The sequence below is a fragment of the Peromyscus leucopus genome, chromosome 17 (genome assembly GCF_004664715.2).
Source record: "Peromyscus leucopus breed LL Stock chromosome 17, UCI_PerLeu_2.1, whole genome shotgun sequence".
Taxonomy (NCBI): Eukaryota; Metazoa; Chordata; class Mammalia; order Rodentia; family Cricetidae; genus Peromyscus; species Peromyscus leucopus.
Window position 1 is genome coordinate 21026306 of NC_051077.1, and position 25947 is coordinate 21052252.

Below are 25947 nucleotides of genomic sequence, written 5' to 3' on the forward strand. Positions count from 1 at the left end.
GAGCAAAGCCAGGTGTGGTTTCTGCACTCGGGTTGTTTGCAGACTGAAAGGGGAGAATACTCAAAATAAATAAAAGTGCAACGAAGATAATCGGTAGTAAGAAGAATCTCCACTCCAAAATGTACCACTGTGGCAGAAAAGGTTACTTTAGCTGAAATTAAAAAAAAAAAAAAAAAAAAAAGACACAGGGAAGAATTGGCTGCTCACTTTTTCTGTACGAAAGCAGAGCATACGTTTCTCCTTGTAAAGGTAACAGGAACTTCCCCGTGTTACATAAAAAAGATATTTGCAACACAAATTTTCCCATTTGTAAATATTTTCATTTCTGAGGAAGAGACAGCTGTCTCTATAAGCAGCACCAATTGGAGTCTGCAGAAATGTTACAAAAATAGCCTTTATTAGTTGGTTCCCCCTGCAAGCCCACACTTCTCTCATTTAGTCATTTCTCCTTTGTTCAAATGCGGTCTAGGCTCCCAGACCCAGCCAATTGGGTTTTCCCTTCTTTGGAGCCCTGCTAGGCCTGGTGAAATACACTTTTCCCTTTAAATCTGCCTTAAGGCGGCTTACTATGCAGTTTTCAGCTGTTGAAGCTAATTAAGAAGGCAGAGGAAACCTTTATCCTAGGAATATTCAGGAAATAGGAAAGGATAGTCCCTTGGTTTGATCTGACATTTCTCTTAATAGAAACACAAGATTGGTTGGTTTGTGTGTGGAATGAATGGGTGGGGTGTGCACTTTGCCTACAAATGGTACAGGGAGCTTGGGAAGTTGGGGAGAGGAGGAGCCATTGGGTTGATCAGAGTTGTGGTAGTGCCTATCTAGGAACTCCTGGAATTTGTACCTGCACAGACTGAAAGGCAGTCACCCTATAAATTTCACTGGGGAGAATTGAAACTGGGAGGCAGGAGCACCTGGGCATATTAAAATCATATCAGGGAGACCAGGTCCAGAAATTTATGGGACAGAAAAGATTGTGGAAAGAGTATAACTCTGGCCCGACCCCCGTAAAGTGTTGGATACTTAACACTGCGATGACCTGGCTCTATCGGAGCCTATCATAGCATAACTGTGGTGTATGTCAAGGTCCAAGGACTTCCTGACGCTGTCCCCACTGTTGACCCAGCCTACTCCACTGTCTGCCTGTCTGCCTATTCATCTGTCAGGCTCTGGACCTGATCCTCCATTTCCTGTTCTCGACCCAGCTGGGCTTGTTCACCTTGCAGATGATTTCTGCGGCTTCTTTCTCGACCCCGACTTCCACCAGCACTGGTCTGTCCCATGTCTTAGCAATACAAACGCGGTCTGCTCCGGAACCTCTTGAGCTCTGCTTCAGTCTCTTTAACATGTCTTCATTCTGTAACCCATGCATATGTAGAGAGACATTGTAAGTGTATGACTGTATGCTGTATAGGTTAATGTTAGTCATTAAGATTGGAATAAAGAACTTGAATCCACCTAGCCCAAGGTATCAAAGTAGGCAGATTTTAGCTGGGCGGTGGTGGCGCACGCCTTTAATCCCAGCACTCGGGAGGCAGAGGCAGGCGGATCTCCGTGAGTTCGAGGCCAGCCTGGGCTACCAAGTGAGTTCCAGGAAAGGCGCAAAGCTACAGAGAGAAACCCTGTCTCGAAAAACAAAAACAAAAACAAAAACAAAAAAACACCAAAAAAAAAAAAAACCAAAAAACAAAAAACAAACAAACAAACAAAAAAAGTAGGCAGATTTTATGGCAAATTACTGCCATTGAAATAGGACCCAGTTTCAATGCCCAGAACACACATGGGAGACTCACAACTGTCTGTAACTCCAGTTCCAGGGAATCTAACATACATGCAGGCAAAACACCAGTGCACACAAAACAACAAATTAATTTTTTTTTTTAAAAAAGAGATCACTAAACTTTGTGAATGTATTATTAATTCAATAAATTCTGACTTTCCCACATTTTGGAAAAACCCGAAAGTGTTCATTTATGTTTCTGGCATTGTGCACTCCGGACATAAACTTGGGGAGAAGTCCCTGATCCCATTTCCAGTGTCACTACTACACCTGCTCTCCTTTTCTTCTGTGGCGTTGCGTCTTCGAAAGCAGGGATGGTTGTGTGCACGTTGTTGGTCAGTGGTAATGACTGCGGTTGGAAAGTGAGAGAGGTTCACATTGAAGGCTTGGAGCTTGGCTCCGAGGAAATGCATTTTAAAAAGTACTTTGTGAGGTAGCTTCCGGAAGCTCCTGCGCTTAAATTGTATTCCCTAATTTATTTCGAATAGAAATGGAGTATTAGATGTCTTTAATGACATCACAGGGAGAGTCAGACTGCTTATGTGGTCAGAGGGTTCTATCCGCTTTTGCTCCCACAGTCACAGAATTAAAGGACATTGCCCTCCTTTCGTTTCCCAGGAAATTCAGTCTTTGTAGCAAAAATGCAAACAAAACAAAACACACCACATTGCAATAACCATTTAAAGGTCTATTTGGGTTTCCTGATAATGTCTGAGAAACAAAAACCAAACAACCAAACAAAAACTGACAAATCACCACTCTTCACTCAAATGACTAATTTGGTTTCCTGATATTGCCTAGAGACCAGAAACTTGAGACCTTAAAACTGGTGTTTTCAAATGCTGTATTCAAATATCACTTGTAAAACCTCTTCGGGATGCTTTTTGTTTGTTTGTTTTGTTTTTGTTTTTCGAGACAGGGTTTCTCTGTGTAGTTTTGGAGCCTGTCGTGGATCTCACTCTGTAGACCAGGCTGGCCTCAAACTCACAGAGATCCTCCTGCCTCTGCCTCCTGAGTGCTGGGATTAAAGGCGTGTGCCTGGCTTCGGATGCTTTTTTAAACTCCCAGTTCTATTTGACAGTATTGGAATTAGAACTTTTGTGGACAAAGCCCAGAAATATAAAAATGTTAAGATGCATCTTGAATGATTGCCATGCAAACTATGGCTTGAAAATCATTGTCCCCCAAAGGGAAGAATGTTAGGAGCTTTCTGAGGTTTTTCAAGCAATTCCTTTGTTTGCTAATGTTGTATGGTTAAGTGTTCTTTAAGCAGGACCACATAGTAGTGAATCCTTGTTACCTTTCATGACTTCCTAGCCTCCGAAATTAATCCTCAGAGATGGGTAAGAGGAGAGACTTCTTTACTGGGCAAATGCTGTGTCTCTAGTTCTTTAGGATATGTTTGACTGGGGCTGGACAGGATGACTCAGTGATTAAGAGCCCTTGCCGCTCTTATAAAGGAAGGATCTGGGCCGGTCCCCGGCACCCACACAGTGGCTTACAACCATTCCTAACTCTCATTGCAGGAGATCCAATGCCATCTTCTAGCCTCTGAGGACACCAGGCACACATGTGGTGCACGAACATACGTGCAAGCACTCACACGTATTCACAACCAATTCTTTAAAAGAGATAGATCTATTACCTTCTTCATTACTATTAGCTGGGCATTTTAGTTCTTACAGACCAACTCAGACAAAGAACAGAGGAGTTTTTAGTTTTTGTTCAAATAACTTTTATTATGGAAAAATTTTGAATACTGTCTGAAAAGTAACAATAGTATAGTGAACTCCTAGATACCACGAGGTACTTTGGTTTTCAACAATCCATTAATGTTGGTTTATTTATTCTCCCCACCCATATCCCCTCCTCCATATAGTTTTTCTTCATTTTATTATGAAGCACATTCCAGATATACTTCATCGAGTGTGTGTGTGTGTGTGTGTGTGTGTGTGTGTGTGTGTGTGTGTCAGAGGAACGGTTGATTTACAACTGGTGAGTGAGACTTTTCTATCACTATGTGAGACTTGAGACTGGCACCCGAAGTGTAGGGTAGCTGTATCTCCTTAGTCCTGAACTGATGAGTTCTGACTCCACCTCCCAGCAGACCTATCAGAACTGAAATGACGTTTAGGACAGCAGAGTGGTGTCCAGTTGAGAGCTGTTTGCTGTGTAGACAGATTCTTCCATAACACATTAGGTCACAGAGATGTTCTACACAGTGCCAGTGGAGAGGAGGAAAGTACCCCCCTCCCCAGCTCCCCCTGGCTTCTAAGAGGATCCCATCTAACAATTCTCTTTATTATGGCAATACCCAGCACATCAGCTGCTTTCTTCTTCAGGGCACCCATTATTTATTTGGCTCCTTTCCCATTAGAATATAAATTAGGACACCCTTTCATGTTTTAAAATCGCAGGCCAGAACTAGAGAGGGTACATAATGGGGGCTCAAATAGCAGAAGTTTTCCCGTAAAGGCAATTAGGTGATTCTACACTGCAAAAGCCCAATTTCCTCTTGCTTCAATTTTCCAGCAATAGTGGCCATTATTGACCATTTTCTCTTCCAACTACCATATTGCTACTTCCCTTTTTTGTTTTCTTCCTTTACACTGTGTGTGTGTGTGTGTGTAGAGGTCAGAGGACAGCTTTATGTGAGCTTCTCCTTTCACTTTGATATGGTGTCCTGGCTTTCTTTTTTATGGCTGTGATTTTAATATTCTAACCAAAAGCAACTTGAGGAGGACAAAGTTTATTTCTATCTCATAGCTCCCAGTTCCTCACTGAGGGAAGTCAGAGCAGGAACCAGAAGGCAAGGACTGAAGCAGAGGCCATAGAGGAACACTGCTGACTGGCTCCATCTCCCATGGCTTGTTCAGCCTGCTTTCTTAGGCAACTCAGGACCTCTCTCAGTGAACTGGCCCTCCCACATCAAGAAAATGTTCCTACAGATTTGCCTCCAGGCCAATCGGATGGGGTTCCGTCTTCCCAGATGACTCTAGCTTGTGCTGGCAACAACAACAAAAAACCAACCATATAGGTGTCAGGGATCAAACTCCAGACTTGGTGGCGGGGGCCTCTATCCCTTGAACCACTTCCCTGTTCTGCTTCCTGTCTTTCTTTACCAGAGATTATTTTTGAGATTATTTCTAGGATCGTCCACTCAAGATAGAAACAGCAGTATTCTCATAGCTTGGGCCTTCCTGCCTTCTTTGCCTTGTCTAAATTTTACTACGACCTGTCTCTTTCTCTATTAGTAACATAACCAGACTTACATTGGCTTTGAACTCTTGGTGTGGCTATCTTTTGTCCACGTGGTCTTCCAGCTTGGATACTTGGATACTCAGCTCAGATTCAACCAATTAAGGCAGCGATGAAGGGGGTGGGCACCCATCCGCAGGGCGAGCACTCACCAGGGTCGTTCCAGCACAGCGCAGGGCCGGCCACTAACAGGAAGGACAGCAGGCATGCGGCTCTATTATCTTTGGGGTGTTTTAAGGTTCCTGGGTTCCACTCAAAGCTTCCCATTTTGTTCTAATCCCCAGAAACCCACTTTGCCTCACTGTCCTTGCCTGCCTGCCTCTCTCATGCATCCTATTTACAATTTACAAATTCTTCATGGCATCCACCTGGTCCGTACTGATAAATGTGTAAAATGCTCAACCTAAAAAGGCTGAGCGGATGATTGATGGCTCCTCAAAACATAGCCAGAGTGAGGTGGGGGGTGGGGTGCTAATCCGCCGCGCCCAAGGTTAGGTTAGACCCCTGCTTTTTTTTTTTTTTTTTTAAGGTGAGTTCTTTTCTTACTATTCACGCCTCAAGCTTCCAAGTCATTTCCAGAATTTGTCTCTGGTGCGTATTATCTTGTTATATTTTTGATAACAAATTTACTACTACTTATTATTTTTCGTTTGTCTTTGTGCTACATCATCCTAAGTTTCCCGAATACAAGGACCTTGTAATTTCCCATGGCTAAAACAGTGGCTGTTTTATGTTACTTTTTATTTTAATATATTAGGCATTCAACATGTATTTGTTGAATGAACGCATCCAAGAATCCTCAGACTCGCAGGATTTCAAGTGCAGAGAAACGTTTCACTCGGGTGGCGCGGCGTGCAAAGGTTCCGAGCTCGGAAACCACAATGCCATTCCGTTGGTACCTTTCACCAGATTCCTCCAGGACAGGGTACTAGAACACTAGTCCTAAGCAGGACGTCCTTTGTATATACGTAGTATACTAAACTGCTTCCTTGATTTCCCTTCCAGAAAGTTTTTAGCCTCTTTTTTTGTTGTTGTTGGTTTTCGAGACAGGATTTCTCTGTGTAGTTTTGGTGCCTGTCCTGGATTTCGCCCTGTAGACCAGGCTGGCCTCGAACTCACAGAGATCCACCTGGCTCTGCCTCCCGAGTGCTGGGATTAAAGGCGTGCGCCACCACCGCCCGGCAGTTCTTAGCCTCTTAAACGGGGGTAGCGTCGCACTAACCGAACCTTCCGGAACTTTCCCCGCACTCAGCCGACCAGACACAACGCGCCTGACCGGGTCTGAGCCTAGACTCCGCCCACGCGACAGCACCCCGTCTGGCCCCGCCCCCAAAAGAGGCGGGGCCCCGGGGTTGGGGCAGGACGCGGCCAATCACGGACGCCAACGTGCCGCAGCGGCAGTGACGTCAGGGTGGCGCAGGTCACAGAACGGTCGCGCCGCGCCGCCGTCCGTCGGTTTCTCTCTCGGTCGCGGGTTCCCCGGGGTCGCCGCGCAGCGGCGGGAGCACTTCCGCAGCGGATCTCGGGCCGCCGAGCGCCGTCTTCACCCAGCGCCATGGCCGTGGTCGCTGTCGGCCGCCCGGGAGCCGCGCGCCGCCCGCTGTTGCGCCTGCTGTCCTTCCTGCTAGTGGCCGGCCCCGCGCTGTGCTGGAACGACCCTGGTGAGTGCTCGCCCCGCGGAGGGGTGCCCACCCCCTTCGTCGCTGCCCCGCTGACCGGTTTCCTCCGTTCTGTCCTCTCCTGGCTCCTTGGCTTTTCTGTACCCTTCCTGGCTTCTTTGATTTTTTTTTTTTTCCCTCGGAGTGGGCGAGGCGCAGGATTCTGTTTTTGAAAGTTCTTTTCTCCAGGCCCTGGACTCTAGGCCACATCCCCGAGTCCTGATGACAAGTTAGACCCTCACCTGCGCATCTTGTCTTGGTATCATGACTGTTTGATGTCATCGTCTCCCACCGTTGCCATGGATGCCTGTTGCTATGGCTCGTAGTTACCATGCCACCAGCAGTCTCTGAGTCATGCTTAGGAGCCAGGACCGCAAATTGGGGAATTCTGGATTGTATTGATTGGTTTTTGAAAACAGAAATCCCGCTGTTTATTCTAGTTAGTGCCGCGAGCTGCCTTGTTTACCTTCTTATTTATCTTTGTCTTCATTACTTTTCACTGCACGTGGGAATTTAAAATACAATTTCTTAACTTTTAGGTGACGATATATGAGAATTGATTATCAGGGAGGTGGCGCTATATATGTTGTTAAAATGCAGAAATAAACTATATGCGTCAATTAAAATGACATTTTTGGTTTGGAGAGGAAAGCTGTCAGGCGTGAAAAATAGCAATGACGGAGCATGCTTGAGTTTTGAATTTAAGCAACAGGTTTATGTTTGTAAGCTACTCTGTTGTGTGTACTGGAGTGAGGCAGTGCAGTTGGTCCCCACTTCACACTGAGTAACCTTTAATTTGAGAAGGGTGCTTTGTTGTCAGGAGTTAAGAAGCCACAGTGGTTATGCAATACCTGTACGCAGCTGGGTGGTGGTGGCCCACGCCTTTAATCCCAGCACTCGCTAGGCAGAGCCAGGCGGATCTCTGTGAGTTCAAGGCCAGCCTGGGCTACAGAGTGAGTTTCAGGAAAGGCGCAAAGCTACACAGAGAACCCCTGTCTCAAAAAACAAAACAAAAAAACAAAAAAAAACCCAACAAACAAAAACCAAAACAAATCCCCTGTACACTTTGCATAAGTAATCCTTGAAGGTTGTGTAAACAATGAGAGACCTGATTAGAATTCGTTTAAAACATGGGGAAGTTGAGAGATGTAGACTCAGGGGAATTAGAAGAAAAAAAAAAAAACAAAAAAACAAAAAACCACATTTAAATTCATGGTGAACCACTTCCTGGTGGTTCTTTGTCTACTTTTGCTGTAAAAATTATTGTTCTGGAACAGAAAGCACCAATCTATTTTGCAGTATTAACTCGATTGGTGTCAACCTCATTTTAAGACTTTTAGGAACTGTCTTATGAAGATAGCTGATTGGAATATCAACTATTAAGACTCAGCTAAGCAACTTCCTAATTTATGCTTTGTTTACTTTGTCTTTAGGTAATATAGAACACTCAGGAATATGTCTGGGCGGGGGAGTGGGGGGGAAACACCATTCTAAGATTAGTTAAAATTTTTCAATTTTTTTTCTTGGTATTTCCTCCAAGCTAGTACTTTGAATGCTGAGAGTATATAGCTCTGAAGAAGTGTCTTGTCCCCAAGGAACTTGCGTCTGTTGAGGTGGAGTAGACAGTAAACATGCAATAGCTCGTCATGTGGTGAAGTGAGGTATGGACAATGGTAAACGGAGGGCGGACTCTGCAGGCGGAAGTGGGGACTGAAGTATACATCGGTCTCGGAAGACGCCATCATTAAAGTGACATTTTTAGAAACCTGAAGGCAGGGAGGCCTAAATGATAGGATTCAAATTTTTGAGCAAGTTCATGTGGGCTATCCTTGGAAAACAGGCTGAAAAAAATGGGTGGGAAGGAAGCGTCAGCAGCCTAGTGAAAAGGTGTCAATAGTGGGTTCCAAGAGCAGTGACCCCTGTAGGTCAAGGGAGAGCCAGTGGAGTTGGATTGTCCCAACTGTTTTGAAGTTGGGTATTCTGATGGGGTGTCAGTGGGGGAGATAAGGATGGTGGTGGTGGCCGTGGTGGTGGCACACCCCTTTAATCCCAGCACCAGGAGGCAGAGGCAGACAGATCTCTGAGATTGAGGCCAGCCAGGTCTCCAGAGCATGTTCTAGGATAGGCAGGGCTGTTACACAGAGAAACCTTGTCTAAAGAAAAAAAAAAAAAAAAAAAAAAAAAAAAAAGGTAAGGATGGTACAAGAGTTCTGGCTTGAGTGACTGAAGTGTTAATCAGTTTCCTGAGATGCTGGGAAGTGTGGGGAGAATTGAGTTCAGGGGCCTGGTTTCATTTATCGCAAGTCTGATACCTGAGAAAAGCTTTTGAATGATTTGCCTGGAGTTCAGGGGATTCTGTGTGAGCTTTGCCTGATGTAACAAGTGGGAGTGGGTATAAGTTAGCATTTTGTTCTTAGACCTGAAGGCTCTCTAGAGGATGGTGCTCTGGGGGTTATGGTAATTATACTCTTGTGTGTGTAGTTCTTAAAATATTCTTGGTCCTGTTTCTCATACTCATCACCTACTATGCATCTAATATTCAAATATCCTGCCTGGCAATTTTAATAAATAATATCTAAGGTTTATGATAAATTTAAAGATTACTATCTCAGTTTTACAGGTGATGAAACTTATGAACAGACAAATTTATTGTCTCAGCCAAAGTCATATTAAGTTGGTAATGTCATTTCAGTGTTCTTTGCATTATTTAAGCCTCCTATGGTAAATTCAAGCTATTCCTCTTAGTTAGCTTATTCATAGCTAAAAATCATGGAACATTTTCATTAGTTTAGTTTTTTTATGTATGAGGTAGTAATTTGTATTTCTTATAGCAAACTTTAATATAGATCTTGAAAGTTTTAGGTTTTTTTTTTTTTTTTTGAGACACTATTTTGTATGTATGTAGTTCAGGCTAGCCTTAAACTTAAGGTGCTCCTTCCTGGGCTTCCGAAGTGTTTAAATTTTAGATCTTTATCCCGTATTGAATTTTGTGTGTGGCTGCAGGTGGATTTTCTTCTAGCTGCATCATAGTTATGTTGCTTCCATTTATTAAAGATGATTTTTTCCCTTATTTTTGTTGTTAGCTTAAGTGTTGTGTTCATCGTCAGCTGAGCTTGTTAACACTATGTAATGAAAATGCATGAAGAATAATGTGGCAGTTTTTGATTAGGTTTAAGTCAAACAGTCATTAATAAGGACTCTTCAGATGTGAACTCTAGAAATTTGCTGAAGCTGTCTCATCAAAACTGCTTCTGAATTTGGGATTGGATTAAACTCAGTGACTTATTATTTATTTATTTTTGTTTTTTTTTTTTTTTGAGACGGGGTCTCTATAGTGTTTTTTTTTTTTTTTTTCTTTTAATTTTTTGAGACAAGGGCTTATGTAGTCCAGGCTGGCCTCAAACCCCTCTTAGCCAAGGATAACCATTAGAGTGGTACTAAATCCTTTTGGGGGTTCATAAGAGAGAGAGAGAGCGAGCATCTGTTTATTCTGCTTTCTGCCTTGCTGGTTAATCACTGCATTGAAGCGGCCTTACCTTTCTTAAGTTACTGTCTCCTTACTGGATCGGAGAACAATTTGTGTAACGATCTTGGCACTGTTCCAGAGTTTTACCACTAATCACTCATTGTCTGAATCTGTCTCCTAAGGGTTAGAAAATGAAAGTGAAAACTTTTTCCAATTCTGTCCGTTTTAATTATTAGCTAGTATTATAACGAATGAAGTGGAGCTTTCCCTTAACAGCTGAGGCTGTTTATGATTAAATTCCTGCTGGGAAATCAGGCTGCATGTTAAATTTTAATCTTTAATAACTATTTTTAAAGTAGGAAGTAATTGGTTGCCACTTTAGCAATGAGCAAATTTTTGATATTCACTGAGTATCATGATTTCTCATTTCTGTAATTTTCATGATTTGATCCACTATTTGTTTTTAAAATATAGTATAATTTATATTATAAATGATAAAAAATAATAGTATTTCAGAATTTGAAAAAAGGTAACAATTGATACTGAATGCATTGCTTTTATTTTCTCTATGTTTTGAGAGTTTTGGGATATAGATAAAGAGGATGAGCCAAGTTTTGCAACTGAAAATATTTATTAAAACGTAGGCAGGATGTGTTGGTGCACGCTTTTAATCCTAGCACTTGGGAGGCAGAGGCAGTAGATTTCTGTGAGGTCTACAAAGTGAGTTCCAGGACAGCCAGGTCTGTTACACAGAGAAACTCTGCCCTGGTAGTACCAGTTTGTAAACCAGCCAGATGGCTGAGTGGGTGAAGGTGCTTGCTGCCAAGCCTTGGTGACCTGAGTTCTGATCCCTGGGACCCACATGGTGGAACAGTGCCCACAAACTGTCCTCTGACCTCCACGTGTTACTGGTGCGCACTCAGATGTATTTACACCAATAACCAATAAAAATTTAAAAATCCCTATCTTTTTTTTTTTTTTTTAAGGTCTCATGTTGCTTAGACTGGCCTTGAATTCAGTGTGTAGCCGACCTTGGCCTTGAACTCCTGGTTCTCCTGTTTCTGCCTCCTAAATGTTGGGGATACAATTTTGTTAATACTTTAATAAACTGGATAAAAAAGGTGAGGGAAATGTGCAGTTATAGAACTGTGTGTCAGTCAGGTCAGGTCCCTGCAGGAGGAATTCCCAGGATGATTCATTCATCAGTGAGGACACAGAACAACCACCGTGTAGATTTACTCATTGTCTTGTCTAGCAGTTAGCTAGCTTTGCATCTCTCTGCCTGGAATCAGAAGAAAATTCTGGAGCCTCTCCCTTCCTTTCTTCATCTTACTGAAGCTGAATTTTGAATAAACACAATCTTGAACGCAGCTGTCGGCCAGAAGAAATCTCTGATCAGAGAAAATCTCCATGACTATCAACACCTACCGTTAGTAAGACTGAAGTCATCTTACATCTGCTCCCGTTTGAGCAGCTCTCAGTGAATCACTTATCTTGCTGGTCAGTCTTTTGCTTCGCTTATCAGTTTTGCTGTTGTTTGGGACAGGATCTGGGTAGTTAGCCCAGCTTGGCCTCCAGCCTCCTAAGTGCAGAGGTCATGCCCAGCTAGAGACAAAGAACTGTGTGGCGGGATCTTTCTTGGCTGTGCATACTCCATTTCCCAGCCCCATTTGTTCACTCACTCCTCCACCCCACATCCCCACTGAATTAAAGTGCCTCATAGTCGACCCACAATTCTGAGTACTGGATTCAATTTCTAATTGTGTGCTAATTATGGTGCAATTTATATTTATATTTAACTGTTTATATACTTAAACCAGATGTTTGTACATGCACGTGCTGGTGCCTGTGGATGCCAAAGAGGGCGTTAGATCCCCTGGAGAAGCTTTAGCCAGTTAACCTCTCATGGCTGTAAACATTGAACCTGCTCTTGAGGCATTTTAGTGTATAAGGCCAATTTTAAATTTGTTTGGATGTCTGTCTGATAGGTAAAGTGTAAGTGGAGATCTGTATCTGCCAACATAAATGGCTGACCATGATTATGATTAAGAAATGAAGAGGCCTAGTGAGATAGCCCAGTGTGTAAAGGTACTTGCCACACAAGCCTGATGAGTTTGATCTCCTGAACGCAGAGAACTGGCTCCCGGAAGTCGCCCTCTGATTCCTCACATGCGCAATAATGGCATGGTCACCTGTAAACCCTTATACACACTAAGGAAAAAGTTTAAAGAATGGTACTTACTGTATGTCTCAGTTTTTATTAGGTAAACTAATAAGTATCTACACAGCGTATTTTTGTTACAATCTGGTTGGGTAATTTTTAGGCTAGTAATTGTGGTTATCACAAAAATGGGGAGCTGGAGAAAATAGGATTGGCTTTTAAAAAGAAAAGATGAGCTGGGTGGTGGTGCAGCAGATCATACCTTTAATCCCAGCACTCGGGAGGCAGAGGCAGGTGGATCTCTGTGGGTTGGAGGCCAGATTGGTCTACAGAGCGAGTCACAGGACAGCCAGGGTTACACAGAGAAACCTTGTCTCAAAAAAAGAAAAGAAAAAAAGAAAAGAAAAAAAAAGGAAAAGGTTAACACTAGGATGGAACTGTGGGCAGCATAAAGAAACCAGTGAAAGAAAGCATCTAGAATTACATTTCTGCATAAAAGGATGTCTGCGCAGAGAAACATTAAAATGGCTGGTGGGCTGGTTTGGCCAAGACAGCGGAAGTCCCTGCTGGTGAGAAATTCTTGCCCTCATTTTCCTATGGGCTGGTGCTTTAGAGAGGCAGTGTTTGGGGTCTCCTGGCAGAGCCCCCTTCCCAAACTTCCCATCCTGCTTCCTGACAAGTATTATGGGGCTTGAGACTGCTCCCTTTTCTGACCAAGTGCCTGCAACGTCCCAACTCCCTTTTGAGGTAAAGCAGAGGCCAGCCACGGCCTATGGGAGGGGCCGGTGCCCTGCCTCACTGTGTTACTCTCATGGAGTGTACAGAGTACTTCCTCCAGAGTCGGTGTTTTCCTTCTGCCCTGAGATACTCATCTGAATTCTGTATTTGGTTACTTATACCTGTGCATGTTTTCTCAGTAAGTGTGCTTACGTCAACAAGAATGTGTGTAGACATTAGTATGTAGTAACTTTCACCTTTTTTCAACACTGCCATTTCCATTTTGTGTAAAAAGTTTTTGCCATTTGTCTGGTTTGACACACGAGTTCTAGTTTCCTTGTTTTACACACGCTACATAGTTCTCTCTCTTTCTCTCCTCTCTCTCCTCCCCTCCCCACCCCCAGTTTTATGAGACAGGGTTTCTCCGTGTAGTTTTGGTGCCTGTCCTGGATCTCGCTCTATAGCCCAGGCTGGCCTTGAACTCACAGAGATCCACCTGGGTCTGGCTCCTGAGTGCTGGGATTAAAGGTGTGGGCAGCTCTACTGCTTCTTGGTATTACTCCAAAGACCCCAAACCAACCCACCACATGGCTGCCTACGCACCATAGGTGGATAGATGGCCGCGCACCATAGGTAGATGGCCGTGCACCGTAGGTAGGTAGATGGCTGTGTACCAGTGTCACTGCGGTTCACAATAACTGAGTTATGGAACTGACCTGGGTGTCGAGCAACAGATGAATGGGTAAGGAAAAAGGCTTATATACACAGTATAACTTTTTGGAGCCATAAAGTTATGTCATTTGCAGGAAAGTAGATATAACTGGAGATACCAGACTGATTGCATGGATTTTCACTCATTTGAGGGTCCTAGACATTATAGAAACAGAGCACGTGTGTACTGATCACTGAAAGTGGAAGTCTAACTGTCTGGGGAATAAAGGGCACTAATGGGATGGGGGAGAGGATGGAAGGGGGCTTGGGGATGGGGGAATAGGCTCAAAGTACATTATTTATGTGCTTGAAAATGTTATGTAATCCTGTATAATAATAGTAAATAATAATAATAATAATAATAATAATAATAATGGCTGTCAAGATGGCTGAGTGTATAAAGACAGCCATGATGATTTGAGTTACATACCCAGAACCCATGTAGTGGAAGGAGAGCGTGGACTCCCTAGAGTTGTGTTCTGACCTCTACACACATGTCAAGGCATGTGCACATTTGTTGCCCTGTGACATGCCAACTGCCCACACAGTAAATGGATGTAAAAAGTAAAACTAAAGAATAAAGAGGTTGCATTCTAATTATATAATGGAAAAAACTAGGTTAGAATCTATCCTTTCTTTCAATGGGTAGACATTTAAGTCACTGAATGTTCTTTAGGGACATTTTTGTGTATTTTTGCCATTTTTAATCAACTGAATATTATTTTTTTTAAAGATTTATTTATTATGTATACAGTATTCTGTCTGCATGTATGACTGCACACCAGAAGAGGGGACCAGATCTCATTACAGATGGTTGTGAGCTGCCATGTGGTTGCTGGGAATTGAACTCAGGTACTTTGGAAGAACAGTCAGTGCTCTTAACCTCTGAGCCATCTCTCCAGCCCCTTAACTGAATATTATTATATAGTAGTTTGATATTAAACTTTTCTGAGTTAGCAAAAATTATGTAGGACTCATGATGAAGCAACACCTAGCTAGCTTTAAGTGACGAGAGGTTTAAATGGTCTTCTGAGTTTTGTATGAAAGGCCTGGATGCTGTTAGGATGGCCTTGTGTCCTGTCTCAGTCCCCTCAGAAGCCAAGAAACACACTTGACTTTGAACTGCCCTTCCTGCTTTAGTGTGCGGGCCTCACTTTGATGTGTCTTATTTCAGACAGAATACTGTTGCGGGACGTGAAAGCTCTCACCCTCCACTATGACCGCTACACCACCTCCCGGAGGCTGGACCCTATTCCTCAGCTCAAGTGTGTTGGAGGCACAGCCGGCTGCGATGCCTATACCCCCAAAGTGATCCAGTGCCAGAACAAAGGCTGGGACGGCTATGACGTGCAGGTAACGGTTCCTACCGCAGCAGCGTTCCAGTGGAGTTGTGTGACACTCTTCCTGGGGAGATGTGAATAGACAGAGAATTTATTGACAGACCGAAGCAAGGGTACCACTAACATTTATTGGGGGTGTGGGTGACAGGTGACTTATGGGAGCGGAAATGACTCAAGGACAGCTGCATCATCATCATCAGAAGCCACCCCAGCATGGCTGGAGCTCACCACACAACCTGCGGGCAGCCGGGCAGCTGGGAGAGTGTCTCTTGGACGTCTCCACTGCTTGTGTACACCTTCACAAGAGAGGCCTACCTGTTTACTTTCAGAGCTTACCGAGCGTCCCTGCAGGATGGAGTGTGTCACCTCCAGTTAGAATGGCAGCCTATGTCTTAATGAGCATCCCTCCAAGCTGGAGGTTTTGTCTCGGTGGAAATTGACACACAGCAAATTTTAATCCATTAAACTGTTTATTGAGACATCAGTGTTTTTGGAGAAACTAATATTCTCTCTTGATAAAACTTTTATGCATGGCCTGTGTACTTCAGAGTTTTGTTGTATTGTTTTTGAGACAGGTCCTCATTGTATGTAGGCCTGGTGGCCTGGATCTGGCTCTGTAGACCATGGTGGCCTCAAACTCCCAAGTGCTGGGGTTAAAGGCGTGTGCCACCATGCCTGACCTGAGCTCATGTTTGCTGGTGGTACTGGCTTCACAGCCCCTCTCCCATTATTACTTAATTAGATTTCCTGGCTAATGCAGATGTCTCACATCTATTCTATAGTACTTTGACATGTGGGTGCTAATGTGTAGAGAGCCATTTAAGCATATATTAAATGTGTCATGTGCCACATGACTAGGATAGCAAGAAGTCATCAAGTAGGAGAGAGAAAATAAGTACTTGAATTGTGTGCATGCCAACGAAGTGGCGTGAAGCTGGGTCTGGTGGGGGCACTAATGAAGACTCAGAGGAGGGACAGGTGCTGGGTTAGGAAGGCATTATGAAGTGGGGCCTCTCACGTGTTGGCTCATGTTTATTGGCAGTGATTTAAATTGAAATGCAGTACTCAGAATCTGCTCTAGTATGTACTGTTATAGGTTCAGCTTGTTCTGTTTACTTAAACCAGCAAATTCAGACATATTTTCCAATAAAATTAATACATAATATAGTAATAATAACAACAAAAAGAAAAATTACATATTATGTAGATAAAAAACATTTGGGCTTCAAAGAACTCATCAGGAAAGATGCCGCAAAGCTGTGTGTGGTGGTGCATGCCTTTAATCCCAGCATTCAGGAGGCAAAGGCAGGTGAATCTTTGAGTTCAAGGCCAGCCTGGTCTACATAGTGAGTTCCAGGACAGCCAGAGCTACCCTGCCTCAACTCCCCCAAAACAAAACAAAATAATAAAAATTAAAAGAAAAAAAAAAAAAAAAGAAAAAAGAGGCCCCAATCATTCCACTTCTAGGAATATATCCAAGAGAACTAAAGACATATTTCTTCCCCAAAACTATACATATATTTGCAGGAATATTCAAATAGCTAAACCAAAAAAGCCCAAATGTCTTTGCTAATGAATAATACAATGTAGTCTATTCATAAGGTGCAGTGTTTTTTAGCCAATAAAAGTTACAAAGTGCGGATTGATGTTGTAACATGGATGAACCTTGAAAATGATACAGATTGATATTGTAACATGAATGAACCTTGAAAGTGACACAGTCACAGAGACCTACATGGCTGTGATTCTCCTCACAGGAAATGTCTCAGTAGGGTAGGCAAAGCAGTTCAGTTAGGGTGGCATGCTGGGAAAGGGATGTGGGCAGCTCTCATGGGTTGAGGTTTCCTTGGGAGTGACCATTAGATTTTAAAGCTGGTAATAGTAATGATTGTATGACTACATGAACTTCTAAAAATATTGAAGTGTGAGAATTTTCTGTGACTCATACCCCAGCAAGGCTGTTTTATAAACAGTAAAACAGTGTAGCTGAACTCTGAAAGAGAAACATGATTAGAACAAAACCTAGCAGAAAGGCAGTAGACCCTGTCCTAGCCTGAGTCTCTAAACATTGTGAGGGAAGCATCTTATCTTTTCTGCAAACATGAAAGAATTGAAACTTGCTTCCCTCATAATGTTCAGAGTAAAGTATCTTATCTCTTCTGCAAACATGAAAGAATTGAAACTTACCTTGCTTGTTTACTTAGTTTTGGTGGAGCTGGAGCTCAGACCCCAGATGCTGTCCTGCTCTAGTCTGTTTATTTTGAGGGGAGATCTTCAGTGTTCCCTGGCTGCTCTGGAACTTGGTCTGCCGCCTACCTAAGCTAGCCTTGGACTTCAGACTATCTCAGTACTCCACACCTCTAGCATTATAAATGTGGGCCATCATGTCTGGTTGAGAACACCTGCTTTCTCTGTCTCTCATCTCTGTCTCTTATCTCTGTCTCGCTCCGGTAAAATTTAAGCTAATATGGATTCTTTTTGTGTTTTCTAAGTACATCTTAAAAAGCAAAAGATTATGTAGGGTTAGATCTTGTAAAGTCAGTCCATGGCTTTTACAAAATGTGTATGGGAAGTTTTGTTTTGCAAAAGGTGATCTGCAGTATACAGCTGTTTGATCTTATATATTGGATGCTGATTTAAGAATGTATTTTACTGGATTTACATCATTTCCCCCTCTTTCCTCTCATACTCCCTTAAATTCATGGCCTCTTTTTAATTATTATCATGTATATGGTAATATACCTAATTAATAGGGTAAATACAATGTGCCGAGTACTCAGTTTTGCAAGCATGTATATTTTTAGAGCTGACCACTAGGTATAGGATAACCAGTTAGGGGACTCTTCCTTGGTGTTGTTTCTTTGATTTTACAGTCTAGAGGATCTAGCTGTAGAGGAAGTACCTTCGTCAACGGTGGTGAGCAGGTCATAGTTTGACAGTTTGTCTCAGGTTTATAAACACGAATACCTAACCTGTACGGAAGAATATGTAGTGTACATCTAGGGATAAAAGGAAAGGCAACAAAGCCAATGCTCCTGTAGCCACCATCCAGCTTAAGGAGGCTGCGAGGAGAACCACCGTCTCCTCCGTGCCTAGTCTTGAATTTTGTGGATAATTTTTTGGCGTCATTTTGCAGTTTTGTGAGAGCTATGATACATATGGAAGGACAAGAATCTTGGTTCTTAGAGCCTGTTTCTCTGTCTTTCACAGTGGGAATGTAAGACCGACTTGGATATTGCATACAAGTTTGGAAAAACCGTGGTGAGCTGTGAAGGCTACGAGTCCTCCGAAGACCAGTATGTCCTCAGGGGTTCCTGCGGCTTGGAGTACCACTTGGATTACACAGAGCTGGGCCTGAAGAGGCTGAAGGAGTCTGCAAAGCACCAGGGCTTCTCTGATTATTACGACAAGCTGTACTCATCCGATTCCTGTGGCGTTGGCGGGCTGGTTACCATTGGGGTGCTCCTTGCTCTGGCCTTTGTGGTTTATAAACTGTTCCTCAGTGATGGCCAGGCCTCTCCTCCACCCTACTCCGAGTACCCGCCATATTCCCAGCGCTATCCGAGGTTTACCAATGCTGCAGGAGCACCTCCACCAGGCTTTAAGTCTGAGTTCACAGGTATGTTGCCCTGCTCAAGGACAGTGAGTGGGTTGCATGTGAGCAGGTGAGTCTTGTGTCTGTCTCTAAAGAAGAGACTAATTGCATCTGGAAACAAAACATTTGTCTGTTTACTGGATTGAAAAAGAAATCTCTTCCTTTTTCAAAAAAGGTATTAAAAAAAATGTATGTGTCTTGTGGAGGCAAGAAATAGGTGTCAGATTCCCTGGGGCTGGAGGTACAGGTGATTCCATTTAGCTGTCTGATATACATGCTAGAAACCAAACTTGAGTCCTCTGGAAGAGCAGCAAGTGCTCTTAGTCATCAAACTATCTTTCCAGCCCTTTTTTTTCTAAAGAAAAATGAAGAAATATGTATTATTGTGTATGTGCATTTTGTGTGTGTGTGGGGGGGGTGAATGTGCCGTGGTGTAGATGTGGCGGTCAGAGGATAACCATAGATGGTCCTCCCCTTCCACCCTTACCTGGTTTTATGTGGGGTTGAACTCAAAATGGTCACCATTGTACAGCACCTTTCCCAGCTCAGCCAGTGGTCACTGACTGCTGCTCTGCTTCCAACAGTGTATTGTGCTCACTGTTAAAGACACCTGGTAAATTGTAGATCATCATTTTAGCTGGAGAACACAGTCAGATTTGTTAATAAGCATTATTTTGACTTCTACATCATACTATACACAAAAATTAACTCATTAAGTATCATAGAACTTAACATAAAAAGTAAAACAACTTACTAGAATGAAATAGAATATAGGTAAGTTTTCCTGTGTGTGTGTGTGTGTGTGTGTGTGTGTGTGTGTGTGTGTGTTTCAGAGACTCACTGTGTAGCTCTGGCTGTCCTGAACCAGCTCTGTACACTAGGCCGGCCTCAAACTCACAGAGATCCTCCTACCTCTGCCTCCCAAGTGCTGGGCTTAGAGGCCTGCACCACCACATCTGCCCAGATAAAGATTAATAGCACAAAAAGTACTAACTGTAAAAGGAAAGATGATAAACTAGACTTTACTTAAGTTGAGAATGTCTGTTTATCAGAAAACACTTCTAAGAAATGAAAGGGGTAGGTTACAGATTGGGCTAAGGAATTTGTAAAGCATGGGCTGGAGGGATGACCTGTTAACAGCGAGGCTCACAACCAAAAAGACAAGAATTGTAAAACATACCGCAGACTGTGACTTGTGTCTCGACTCTAAAGACATCCATAAATCTGAGAAAAGGCACATCATTCAAACTGGGCAGAGGGATTCGGTTAGATGTCCTTGGGTAAAGAGCTTGCCTCCGAGCTTGGTGACCTGAGTTTGATCTTCAGGACCAGGGGGTGGAAGGAGAGAACCGGCGCTTGTAAGTGGTCATCTGACCTCTGTGCATGCATGCTGTGGTGCTGTGTACACCCCTAAATAAATGTCTAATAATCGAACATTGAGCAGAGGATTCAAAGAGCCATTCTATAAGGATATCCACAGCTGGAGAGATGGCTCAGTGGTTAAGAGCACTTACTGCTCTTTCAGAAGACCTGGGTTCAATTCCCAGTACTCACGTAGCAGCTCACAACTGTTTAAAAGAAAAATCTAGTCTCAAGAGTATCCCATGCCTTCTTCTGTCTTCCTTGGGCACTAGGGATGCATGGTCATGGAATGGACAGAATTAAAGTATAAGAAGTCTGAGTACTGTTTATCTCAGCTAACATCCAGTGGGTATCCGTTGGGTGTTGTCATGAACTGTCTGAGGTGCTAAATTGGTTTATTGCTGTGGGTGGTGGTTACATGGAGGGACAGAGAGTCAGCTTATTGTTCCATAGGCCACATATATAAGATTCGCATGCTTTCCTAGGTGCATACCATGTTTACAGTTTCCCCAAGGGGAAGGTGATGTTTGTGGTTTGGCATCATAATTGATAAATGTCAGGCTGCCTTTTCCATTAGAGACTTAGGTAAAGTTCTCACCTGGAGTTCTTATAGCATAGAAAGGAAGACTCTGAAAGTGGTCTTCCTTCTAGTTCTTATCTTCTAGAAACTGATCTTGAGCAGGGGAGATAATCCTGTAGAAAGACTATCCTTGCAAGTACTAAAAATCTCTCTCAATCTCTCTTCCTGTGGGAAATGTGTACCTGAGTTGTGAGCCAATATTTTATAAATATCCCTTTTGAATTCAGCTTATTCACAAGTTGAGGGCTGAACATTATTAGTAGTAGTACTGTACAGATGAAATAATGAAATGTCATGTGTCTATGAAGGCACTTAATCTAATAGAGTGTGTTTTATTTTAAGGACCACAGAATCCTGGCTTTGGGAGTGCTTTCACAGGACAAGGCTGTGACAGTTCAGGGCCGGGGTTCTGGACTGGCGTGGGTGCCGGAGGACTGTTAGGATATTTGTTCGGGAGCAACAGGTAAGCTTTGCACTCATCATTTGCCCTTAGCTCCGCCAGGTGCCTTTGCTTTGCTTACGAAGCGTTGCGTGCTTTGCATTCGGTTTTGTAAGGGAAACCAGTGATGGAGATCTTGCCCTCTTCAGTGTGGTTTTTGCATAGAGGGGAAGGCGCGGGACTTTGGTTTGCTTTGGTCAGTGTTGTGCCTTATGCCTGTTACTTTCCTTCCCTGTCTTCCTTCCTGTGCTACCCTAAGAGACAGGAGGAGGGCTGTGGGCCTGACACTGAGCACACGTGGAGAAGTCGGAGGACACCGCAGTTGGGGAAGGGACAGGTGGCAGTCCGGCTGGGGAGTGATAGAGGGAGGCTTGGAAAAGAGCTTGGGGCCAGTCTTGGAATGGCTTGAGTTTTATGGTACTCTGAACTCAGACTTTGGCTGGGAATTCAGAAAGAAGGGCTGCTTACTTCCTCACACTTTCTATTCCTACAGCAGTGTCTGTAACTGGCAGAGGTAGACACCAAATTTGTGCCATGGTAAAAAAAAAAATACTCGATAAAGATGGCAGTTTTCTGGTGACTTAGGAACAGGGAAATAATGGTGGTGAGATACTTAACTCATTTTTATGTCTTTAAGGGCGCAGACCCCCTTCTCAAACTCGTGGTACTACCCATCTCACCCTCCGTCATACTCTGGCGCCTGGAATAGTCATACCTACTCACCACTGGGTGGGGGCGCGGGGAGTTATTCTGCACCCTCAAGCTCCAATGCAGACTGCAGAACCAGAACAGCATCAGGTGAGTGCAGAAGCTGCAGTGTGTGCAGGGAAGTGTGAAAATGTGTGAGCAGTCGTGACTCCATTGGGTGTGTCCACCTAAGACCCCTGAGTGTGAGCAGTCAGGACTTTATTTGGTGTGCCCACCAAACATGTTAACACAGTTAACTGAGACTGAAACCAAATTCAAATTCATTCTTTCCACTTAAATATTTCCTAAAAGTGGCTTGAAAAGTAAGCCTTCCTGGATGTTAGTGTCTATAAACGTTTAACTCCAGAATCTTTGAAGCTCTCAGCCAGAGCCTTCAACGTTTGTAGATCTCTGGCCTTTCAAATTCAAGAGAATTACAAAATATACTGAGTTAGACGTTTAAAAAAATGTCAGCTGTGGGCTGGAGAGATGGCTCAGTGGTTAACCAAAGGACCCTGGTTCAATTCCCAGCACCCGTATGGCAGCTCACAACTGTCTATAACTCCCGTTCTGATGCCTTCACACAGACATACCTGCAGGCCAAACACCAATGTACATAAAATACAAATTAAAAAAAAAAGTTTGGACGCTTCCCTTCCTTTAAAAAAAATGTCAGCAGTGTGATTATATACTATTTAAAGAGTGAAGAGGACATTTTATAGAAAGGAAAGATACAATGTGAAAAACAACCAAACACCACGAACTACTGTTAGAGGTGGTGGGAAATGAGGCATTTGCAGATTTCCCTGGACTGGTTGACTTTCTCCAGAAGGAAGACACAGAGCAAAGAATAATCAATCGATGAAGTTGACAGAAACATACATAAATCGTGTAGAAATGTAAGAGTAGAATTCTTAGTGCTGGTTTGGATATAAATGACAATCACTTTACCTACTAACCTTGAACCTAGACACCCCAGGGCCCAGCAATTCCACTCTCAGATGTAACAATCCCTCGTGTAGAGATGGTGGTGGTATTGCTTCCAGAACCCCAGGCATAACGAACCCCATGGATGCTCGAGTTCCCTATAAAGATGGCATAGTATTTGCATATCAGCAGTGCAGCATGCCCTCTGAACAACCTGTGGTCCTCAGACAGTGCACACGTTATGTGTGTGGTTGTTACACTGTGGTGTTTAGAGGACAACAAGGAAAATGCTATGTGTGGACTACAGGGGCATCCCTAAAAAGATAATATTCAAACTTGAATTGGTTGAGTTCATGGACGTGGAAACCACAGACATGGAGGGGCAGCTGTATTTCAGCAACAGAGATACATGCACTCCTTGAACTGACCGATAAGCTCAGCTATGTTCCAGACTATTGAGAGCCTGTTTGTTAGGGTGTATATGGGGTGATGGATGGGTGAGTGGTATCCAAGCGACACATTAAAAAGATTCAAAATTCATGACTCCTTCCTCCGTTTCTTCCGTTTACCCCTGAGTTTGAGTTGGGAGAGGTCAGCAGGACATGGCTTGTGGTCCATTGCCCTCTCTCGCATTTTTAGCTTAGACGTTGCATATTCATAGTTAATATTTGCACGTTGGCATATTGCCTGCATGTTAGCTTACAGTGGAGCTCTTCTTTGGTTTCCCGATAGCAAGTATGTGTGAGGTTCTGAGACTTGATGACCAGAAGAGCTGCCTTGTCCCACAGCATCCTGTTCCACCTCGTGGTGCGTTGTAGCCTCCCCTCATAGCTCGGTTTCTTGTTTCCTAACAAGAATCACGTACAACTTGTGCAGTTTTATAAGCAGTTTTCCTACACTGTGAAAAGCTAATGTCGACTTTATTTTTCTCACCCAGGATATGGCGGCACCAGAAGGCGGTAAAATAAGAAGTTGGAGGCAAACATTGGATGCAGCGTTTCTGATTGTCGTTACATCTCTTTAACACCTGGATAATGGGAATACCCAACAGTTGTGTGGTGTTTTGTCCTTGTATAGCTTTTCCTGTCCTGTTGTTTGTGGCCAAGAGTTGATATGTGACAGAATGCTTACGTTGTGTGTGTTAGTGTAGTGTGCCGTTCAAAGTGACGGCTACCGTGGGATGCCGAAATTGTCCCGCTTGTTCCTAAAGACTGTGATACCAGAGGGGGCATTAAGGATGTAGGATCCCCTCCCAGAAACTGAGCACAGCCAGCTTGAGCCGAGGCGCCTTCAGTTAATGAGTCCCCCCTCAGAGAAACAGCAATCCTCTATTTGGTATTAAAACATTTGGCGTTTGCTGTTCTTCAGACATTAAGCCCAGCACTGGGCCACTAATCACACTGATTTGTGGGTTCCAGTCACTTGACTGGCAGAGCCCGGACCCCTCCTGTGGTGGTGAGTGTCTGTTAAATGCTCTTGACCTTTCAACTGTGCTCACAGAGAGCTTGAACTCACTAGATTTTCAGTTTTCAGGTGGTAACATTCAGATGCTTCAGAAACAGTTTTTCAGTAGGAAGAGCATGTCGTTCTCTGTATGGTCTTAAGCTGTCGGGTGTTGTAACAGTCTGTTTCAGCTTTACATTAAATGACAATAAATTAAAAACCAGGATGTATGCTCGTTCTTTGTACACAAGTAGGTGTGCTTCCCCCCCCCCCCTTTTCTTTTCTCCCTTTCACCCAGAGGGACAGACTGTGTGCAGAAGCTGTGTTTCCTTGAATAGTAATCTGATTCCTGCCATGGAATCTCTGGCCCATGGCTGCTTTGCCAGAAAACGGAGACAGGAACTGGCGAAGCAGAAGGTATTTACAGTTTGTCCAGAACTAGGGACCAAAGAGAACATTTCAGTCTCTCTCTGCTGTAGCAGCCCTGCTGTGTCTTGTGTGGTTTCCTTGTCTCACACCAGGCACCAGCTGCCTGGTAAACATTTTCCAAATCACTTTCGGTGCTGGAATGAAGGCACAGTGGCTAAGAGCTTGTACTGCTCTTCCGGATGACCTGAGTTTGGTTCCTAGCACCCAGGTCAGGCAGCTCACTACTGCCTGTACTCTAGTTCCAGGGAGAGTGGTTGTCTCTGGTCTCCAGGGGCACCTGCACTTACATGGTGCACATACTCATACACAGACACACACACCAATAGACATGATTTAAAAAATCTCAAATCATCAAAACAAGACAGAATGTAGGCTGAGAGTTATGGTGCACACCTTTAATGCAGTACTCAGGAAGCAGAGGCAGGTAGAGTTTGAAGCCAGCTAAGGTTACACAGTGAGAAACCCTGTCTCTAACAAAGTGAAACAAAAATGTAGGGGGCTGGAGAGAATTCAGTGGCTAAGAGTACTTGTTCTTCTGAAGGACCCAAGTTTGGTTCCCAGTACCTGTGTTGGGCAACTCAGCTGCTCTTTCCAACTCCTGGAGATATGACCTCTGAAAGTGGTGCTGTCTGTCTCTCTGTCTCTGTCTCTCTGTCTCTGTCTGTTTCTCTCTCTCTCACACACACACAAATAGATCTAAATTTTTTTTTCAGAGTGGTATGAGAACAAATTTTTCTTTTAATTGAATCTCCAAGTCTCCCAACTCACCAAAGATTACATTTTATTTACTGTTGAAGACCACAGATTGGGCTGGATTCAGTTCCGATAAGTAGACAGAGAGACACACGGATCTTGTAAAGCTGGGGAAATTGAAACCCTGAGTTCTGATGCATCTTCCTTGCCCATGGAAACAGCCCCACCTCTGAGAAGAAAACCCCCCTCTGCTTGAAGGGCGTGTAATAGTCTCCAGAGATGTTCGCTGCAAGGCGCTGCTGAGTCTCCTCAGAAGCAGTTCCTTCCCACTCTGCTTTACACCTAGACCTGTGCCTAGACCCACATTCCAGGAGGCACCAAAGGGTGAGGTGTGATGCATGGGAGGGTGTACTACACACAGGAGCCATCATACTCGGGAGAACGGAATTTTAGGATTTAAGATTTAGGTCTTACCATATAAGACCACCCGCCTCGGGAGAGGCCAGAGAACACACTCCCCAGCATATGTGTCTGCTCCTAATAGGTTCCAGTGGAGGTAGAGGCTTCCTGTGGCCTTGTGCTGACTATAATATTCTTATTACTTTCTTTGGGTGATGATGCTGTTAGTAGGTGTATATTGCCAGTGGTAGAATAATACCACATGTGCATTATGGATAGTGTGGTACTGAAATGTATTTACTGTG

At 43.7% G+C, this 25947-nt stretch overlaps 1 protein-coding gene across 1 annotated transcript; it reads left to right on the top strand.

Annotated features, from left to right (window-relative positions):
• Positions 1–6450: 6450 nt before the first annotated feature.
• On the top strand, positions 6451–24344 carry Saraf (store-operated calcium entry associated regulatory factor). The gene is made up of 6 exons (XM_028877177.2): positions 6451–6696; positions 14923–15101; positions 18299–18707; positions 20968–21088; positions 21702–21862; positions 23616–24344. The coding sequence occupies exons 1-6, from the start codon at positions 6591–6593 to the stop codon at positions 23639–23641; spliced, it is 1002 nt and encodes a 333-aa protein (XP_028733010.1). The 5' UTR covers positions 6451–6590; the 3' UTR covers positions 23642–24344.
• The last annotated feature ends 1603 nt before the right edge of the window (positions 24345–25947 follow it).

Excerpts from the sequence above, each read along its gene's own strand:
- Saraf (XM_028877177.2), top strand. The coding sequence starts at position 6,591 with ATGGCCGTGGTCGCTGTCGGCCGCCCGGGAGCCGCGCGCCGCCCGCTG. Across the intron at positions 18,708-20,967 it reads CTTTAAGTCTGAGTTCACAG|GACCACAGAATCCTGGCTTT; the intron begins GTATGTTGCCCT and ends TTTTATTTTAAG. Across the intron at positions 21,863-23,615 it reads CAGAACCAGAACAGCATCAG|GATATGGCGGCACCAGAAGG; the intron begins GTGAGTGCAGAA and ends TTTCTCACCCAG.